The 7,522-nt window shown below is 53.4% G+C and overlaps 1 protein-coding gene across 1 annotated transcript in view; it reads left to right on the forward strand.

Annotated features, from left to right (window-relative positions):
- The window catches only part of GGA1 (golgi associated, gamma adaptin ear containing, ARF binding protein 1), a 21,852-nt gene that overhangs the window by 376 nt on the left and 13,954 nt on the right, over positions 1–7,522 (forward strand). The window contains 5 exon segments of the mRNA XM_018574563.1: positions 78–162; positions 552–627; positions 2,354–2,452; positions 5,825–5,948; positions 6,026–6,126. Of these exon segments, the coding sequence (XP_018430065.1) occupies positions 78–162; positions 552–627; positions 2,354–2,452; positions 5,825–5,948; positions 6,026–6,126 (485 nt within the window).

Genomic DNA, 7,522 nt, shown 5'->3' on the forward strand with positions numbered 1-7,522 from the left:
TGTGTGAGGGGGGGGGCTGATCTGTGTGGGGGAGGGGATGGATTTCAGGGATTGATCGTCTGTCTTTCTTCGTACAGATCGAGCTACAAACCCCCAGAACAAGGAGCCGAGTTGGGAAGATGTGGAGACGTTTTGTCATCAACTCAACTGTGACTTGGAGGGGTGCGACCCCCAAATATTATCTCTGTTATTATAGCTAGGCGGAGATCTTTTTTAATATATGCATAATATATGCATTATAATGCATTTATAATATATGATCAGTATGTGGCAGCCCTGTAATATTTAGGCGGAGCTCCCATTTATGCTATAAGATCACTATGTGGCAGCCCTGTAATATGTAGGCGTAGTTCCCCTTTATAATATATGATCATTATGTGGCAGCCCTGTAATATTATGTAGGCGGAGCTCCCATTTATGATATCAGATCCGTATGTGGCAGCCCTGTAATATGGAGGTGAAGTTCCCCTTTTTATATCGGATCACTATGTAGCAGCTCTGTAATAATAGGTAGGCGAAGCTCCCCTTTAATCTCTGTTTGCCCCTTGCAGGCCTCAGCTGGCCACACGGCTTCTGGCTCATAAGATTCAGTCTCCGCAGGAATGGGAGGCCATACAAGCTCTAATGGTGAGTTCTTTTCTGGTGAATGTACGGAAGGGGGAGGGGAAGACCCGATGGGTCTGTACCACACACATTGATCCCTCCCCTGTATCCCTCCCCCAGCACACACATTGATCCCTCCCCCAGCACACACATTGATCCCTCCCCCAGCACACACATTGGTCATTTTAGGTGTGTTTTTAGCTGTTTTCCTGGCGCTCTGCTTTCACCCTGTGAGGATGCGTCCCGAGGGGAACATTGCACAACACCCGGAGTGATAACCACATCCTTTAACCCAAACTCCAGACTGATAGCCCCGCCTACTAATCACACATCACTCTTCTAATATGATACAAAAATAAATGGATCCAATACACCAAATCATTAAAAATAAGGGGTAGAAAACCCTGAAGAGACGGATCAACAGCACGCATCATTTCTTAAAGGAGAACTACAGGGTGCAGGTGTCAGGAGTATGTAACGCAGGGTGCAGGTGTCAGGAGTATGTAACGCAGGGTGCAGGTGTCCGGAGTATGTAACGCAGGGTGCAGGTGTCAGGACTATGTAACGCAGGGTGCAGGTGTCAGGACTATGTAACACAGGGTACAGGTGTCCGGAGTATGTAACACAGGGTGCAGGTGTCAGGAGTATGTAACACAGGGTGCAGGTGTCAGGAGTATGTAACACAGGGTGCAGGTGTCAGGAGTATGTAACACAGGGTGCAGGTGTCAGGAGTATGTAACACAGGGTGCAGGTGTCAGGAGTATGTAACACAGGGTGCAGGTGTCCGGAGTAGTTAACGCAGGGTGCAGGTGTCAGTAATAATGAATGAGTTCAGAACTCAGTGATAGGTAATGCAGAGGTGCCGGGGTCGGTAGTAAGTGACGCAGAGTGCCGGGGTCGGTAGTGACGCAGAGTGCCGGGGTCGGTAGTAGGGGACGCAGAGTGCCGGGGTCGGTAGTAGGGGACGCAGAGTGCCGGGGTCGGTAGTAGGGGACGCAGAGTGCCGGGGTCGGTAGTAGGGGACGCAGAGTGCCGGGGTCGGTAGTAGGGGACGCAGAGTGCCGGGGTCGGTAGTAGGGGACGGAGAGTGGCGGGGTCGGTAGTAGGGGACGCAGAGTGCCGGGGTCGGTAGTAGGGGACGCAGAGTGCCGGGGTCGGTAGTAGGGGACGCAGAGTGCCGGGGACGGTAGTAGGGGACGCAGAGTGCCGGGGTCGGTACTAAGAGGCACTATAAAAGGCACTACAGGTAGCAGCATTTTCTAGCCTCTTTCTGCCTTTGTCATACACTGAGCTCACAGCTGTCTGTGTGGGCCTCAAGGGGGGTAAAGGAGTCCCACACACTCATCAGCCCGAAACACTCAACAATCCTTCAGAGTCATTTTTAGTCACCAAGAAAATGCTGCCAGCCAAAATGAAACACTGATCTGAGAGCTGCCTGCCAATGTGGTGCGCTGGCAGGGTGGGACACCACACGGCCATTACTTTACTAGGATACAGTATCCCGAGACTCGGCAGGTTGGCCGGATCAGATTCTGGACCTAACCCTAACCCTGGTCAATAGTTGGTGGCATGATGGGGTTGCAATGTACCTAATACTTATCTGTGATTGATGGGTGGGCTGCACGAATTGCCGACCTCCACACTAAGGGGTCTATTTATACAAAATTTACATTCAGTGTCAATAGAACACAAAAATCTGGAGAATTTATTTTACTGATTTCTTGGGGTCCAATTTTACCATCTTTTTCAGGTTCTGGAAGCATGCATGAAAAATTGCGGGAAAAGGTTTCACAGTGAGGTTGGAAAATTTCGGTTCCTTAATGAGCTGATTAAAGTAGTTTCTCCAAAGGTGAGAATGGTGCATCTCTCTTCCAGGTTTTCATGTGAGGATATGGCCCAGACAAATACAAATTCATTTCTCAGCTGTAGGTTTCAGGGGGGAGATTACTAGAAAACCCTGACTGCTCATTAATCACCTGCCCAATGGCTGCTGGAGGTCTCTTCACCACCTGCCCAATGGCTGCTGGAGGTCTCTTCACCACCTGCCCAATGGCTGCTGGAGGTCTCTTCACCACCTGCCCAATGGCTGCTGGAGGTCTCTTCACCACCTGCCCAATGGCTGCTGGAGGTCTCTTCACCACCTGCCCAATGGCTGCTGGAGGTCTCTTCACCACCTGCCCAATGGCTGCTGGAGGTCTCTTCACCACCTGCCCAATGGCTGCTGGAGGTCTCTTCACCACCTGCCCAATGGCTGCTGGAGGTCTCTTCACCACCTGCCCAATGGCTGCTGGAGGTCTCTTCATCACCTGCCCAATGGCTGCTGGAGGTCTCTTCACCACCTGCCCAATGGCTGCTGGAGGTCTCTTCACCACCTGCCCAATGGCTGCTGGAGGTCTCTTCACCACCTGCCCAATGGCTGCTGGAGGTCTCTTCACCACCTGCCCAATGGCTGCTGGAGGTCTCTTCATCACCTGCCCAATGGCTGCTGGAGGTCTCTTCACCACCTGCCCAATGGCTGCTGGAGGTCTCTTCACCACCTGCCCAATGGCTGCTGGAGGTCTCTTCATCACCTGCCCAATGGCTGCTGGAGGTCTCTTCACCACCTGCCCAATGGCTGCTGGAGGTCTCTTCATCACCTGCCCAATGGCTGCTGGAGGTCTCTTCACCACCTGCCCAATGGCTGCTGGAGGTCTCTTCACCACCTGCCCAATGGCTGCTGGAGGTCTCTTCACCACCTGCCCAATGGCTGCTGGAGGTCTCTTCACCACCTGCCCAATGGCTGCTGGAGGTCTCTTCATCACCTGCCCAATGGCTGCTGGAGGTCTCTTCACCACCTGCCCAATGGCTGCTGGAGGTCTCTTCACCACCTGCCCAATGGCTGCTGGAGGTCTCTTCATCACCTGCCCAATGGCTGCTGGAGGTCTCTTCACCACCTGCCCAATGGCTGCTGGAGGTCTCTTCACCACCTGCCCAATGGCTGCTGGAGGTCTCTTCACCACCTGCCCAATGGCTGCTGGAGGTCTCTTCACCACCTGCCCAATGGCTGCTGGAGGTCTCTTCACCACCTGCCCAATGGCTGCTGGAGGTCTCTTCACCACCTGCCCAATGGCTGCTGGAGGTCTCTTCATCACCTGCCCAATGGCTGCTGGAGGTCTCTTCACCACCTGCCCAATGGCTGCTGGAGGTCTCTTCACCACCTGCCCAATGGCTGCTGGAGGTCTCTTCACCACCTGCCCAATGGCTGCTGGAGGTCTCTTCACCACCTGCCCAATGGCTGCTGGAGGTCTCTTCATCACCTGCCCAATGGCTGCTGGAGGTCTCTTCACCACCTGCCCAATGGCTGCTGGAGGTCTCTTCACCACCTGCCCAATGGCTGCTGGAGGTCTCTTCATCACCTGCCCAATGGCTGCTGGAGGTCTCTTCACCACCTGCCCAATGGCTGCTGGAGGTCTCTTCACCACCTGCCCAATGGCTGCTGGAGGTCTCTTCACCACCTGCCCAATGGCTGCTGGAGGTCTCTTCACCACCTGCCCAATGGCTGCTGGAGGTCTCTTCACCACCTGCCCAATGGCTGCTGGAGGTCTCTTCACCACCTGCCCAATGGCTGCTGGAGGTCTCTTCATCACCTGCCCAATGGCTGCTGGAGGTCTCTTCACCACCTGCCCAATGGCTGCTGGAGGTCTCTTCACCACCTGCCCAATGGCTGCTGGAGGTCTCTTCACCACCTGCCCAATGGCTGCTGGAGGTCTCTTCACCACCTGCCCAATGGCTGCTGGAGGTCTCTTCATCACCTGCCCAATGGCTGCTGGAGGTCTCTTCACCACCTGCCCAATGGCTGCTGGAGGTCTCTTCACCACCTGCCCAATGGCTGCTGGAGGTCTCTTCATCACCTGCCCAATGGCTGCTGGAGGTCTCTTCACCACCTGCCCAATGGCTGCTGGAGGTCTCTTCACCACCTGCCCAATGGCTGCTGGAGGTCTCTTCACCACCTGCCCAATGGCTGCTGGAGGTCTCTTCACCACCTGCCCAATGGCTGCTGGAGGTCTCTTCACCACCTGCCCAATGGCTGCTGGAGGTCTCTTCACCACCTGCCCAATGGCTGCTGGAGGTCTCTTCATCACCTGCCCAATGGCTGCTGGAGGTCTCTTCACCACCTGCCCAATGGCTGCTGGAGGTCTCTTCACCACCTGCCCAATGGCTGCTGGAGGTCTCTTCACCACCTGCCCAATGGCTGCTGGAGGTCTCTTCACCACCTGCCCAATGGCTGCTGGAGGTCTCTTCATCACCTGCCCAATGGCTGCTGGAGGTCTCTTCACCACCTGCCCAATGGCTGCTGGAGGTCTCTTCACCACCTGCCCAATGGCTGCTGGAGGTCTCTTCATCACCTGCCCAATGGCTGCTGGAGGTCTCTTCACCACCTGCCCAATGGCTGCTGGAGGTCTCTTCACCACCTGCCCAATGGCTGCTGGAGGTCTCTTCACCACCTGCCCAATGGCTGCTGGAGGTCTCTTCACCACCTGCCCAATGGCTGCTGGAGGTCTCTTCACCACCTGCCCAATGGCTGCTGGAGGTCTCTTCACCACCTGCCCAATGGCTGCTGGAGGTCTCTTCATCACCTGCCCAATGGCTGCTGGAGGTCTCTTCACCACCTGCCCAATGGCTGCTGGAGGTCTCTTCACCACCTGCCCAATGGCTGCTGGAGGTCTCTTCACCACCTGCCCAATGGCTGCTGGAGGTCTCTTCACCACCTGCCCAATGGCTGCTGGAGGTCTCTTCACCACCTGCCCAATGGATGCTGGTGGTCTCTTCATCACCTCCACAAAACAGCTCCTGCCTTTGATCTTCCCTCTCTTGTACTCTTGTACTTGTCCAAGTCCTCTTTGAAGCTGCGTGTTGTCAGCTGTACAGTTTGGGATTAAAATGCCAAAAGAAGTTTTTACAGTTTCCTTAGTCCAGTCCTTGTGATGGTGGTCCTCTGTTATTCCTCAGTCATTGTGATGGTGGTCCTCTGTTATTCCTCAGTCATTGTGATGGTGGTCCTCTGTTATTCCTCAGTCATTGTGATGGTGGTCCTCTGTTATTCCTCAGTCATTGTGATGGTGGTCCTCCTGTTATTCCTCAGTTATTGTGATGATGGTCCTCTGTTATTCCTCAGTCATTGTGATGGTGGTCCTCTGTTATTCCTCAGTCATTGTGATGATGATCCTCTGTTTCTCCTCAGTACCTCGGTACACGCTCTCCAGAAAGAGTGAAGCAGAAGATTTTGGAGTTGCTGTACAGTTGGACATTGGGGCTCCCCAATGAAGTGAAGATTGCAGAGGCCTACCAGATGCTGAAGAAACAAGGTCAGCTGATAAATAATAATGGCACTCTGAGTTCAGCCCCCTGACAAGACGCCATGTCACCATCTTTTTCTTTTTAGGGATTTTAAAGGAAGACCCCAAATTGCCAGAAGAAGCAATGATACCACCTCTTCCACCAAGACCTAAGAATGCTATTTTTGATGATGATGAGAAATCCAAGGTAATTATTACAGTTCAGGACATGATGACGTTTTTCTCTCACTCCCATAGAAGAGACTTATTATATGTAAAGTCTGAATTCCTGTAGTTAGCCTGGTATCAGTTTTGTATGGTCCAGTGTCTGCACTTAGTTACCCTCCCACTACCTTGACAGGTTTGTTGCCAGGCCCGGGAATTCTCTGTTCAACCTGATTAATGCCTTAGGGTGATGAGGTCAGGCTCCTGGTGGGCTCTCTGTAGGCCAGGGGTGCCCAAATTTTTTCCTCTGGAGATCTACTTTTCAAATGACGAGCTCAATGAGATCGACCAGCGAAAAAACACCATTATTTAGAAAACAAGCACATTAAAATCGCTACTGGGACTACTGCCTCTCTCTCTGGGCCGGTTCAAACCACAAAAGCCGAACGCTCTGGAATGCAAGCCTGCCTTTTCCCTGCGTTCAGGGGCGTGGCGGTGCATTGAAGTCAGTGGCACCACAGCCATGCCCCTTGCACGCCGTTTATCACCCGCACCTGGAACGCAGGCACATCAGTGCCTGCGTTCCGGTCCAGTGCGATCTGCAAAAATGCTGCAAGCATGATTTTTTCTGGTTGCACTGGAATGGAACGCAAGCACTGATGTGCCTGCATCCCAGGTGCGGGCGATTGCACGGTGGGCAGGGGTCTTGGCAGCTTTGACATTGACCTCAATGCAGCACCACGCACCTCCCACAGGGAGCCGGTCGGCTTGCATTGCAGAGGCCGAACGCTCTGGAACGCAGACTTTGTGGTGTGAACTGGCCCTCTCTTGGCTGTCTCTTCTCTCGCTCTTGGCTGTCTCTCTTCTCTCTCGCTCTGCTATCTCTCTTCTCTGCTCTCTTCTCTGCTCTCTTCTGGCTGTCTTTTCTTACATGCACTCCAGCAGCTTACTGGGTCTCCTCTGAGGTGTGGTGTCCGGTCCTTCCGTGGTGCTCGTGTGGCCAAATGTGCAGACTGGGAGAGGTATCCCGCCTATGGCGTCTTGACGAATTCAGCCGCACGAGCACCGTGGGATGACAGAACACAGGTCAGTGAGCCGATCGCGATCTACCAGTGTTCGCTTTGCGATCGACCGGTAGATCACAATCGACCTAATGGGCGCCCCTGCTGTAGGCCCTCCTGGATTGTCCTGACCTTCTGTCTCAATGACTGATTTACTATCCTGCTTCTCAGATGCTGACTTTAACAACTTGACTGTGATAGCCCAGACCTTGAGAGACAGAGATCTACCAGACTCTGTCATCCATATGCTTTTCAAGGCTTGCCACACTACAGACTTTTATCAGTGCACCCCTTGTATGGCCAAAGGTATGATCAGTAGATGAAAACTAGACAAGGAAACCAAACCATGAGTAACCCTAATGGTCTGCTTGGGAAAAC

The sequence above is a fragment of the Nanorana parkeri genome, unplaced genomic scaffold, assembly GCF_000935625.1.
Source record: "Nanorana parkeri isolate BGI_ZX_2015 unplaced genomic scaffold, ASM93562v1 scaffold3045, whole genome shotgun sequence".
NCBI classification, from domain to species: Eukaryota; Metazoa; Chordata; class Amphibia; order Anura; family Dicroglossidae; genus Nanorana; species Nanorana parkeri.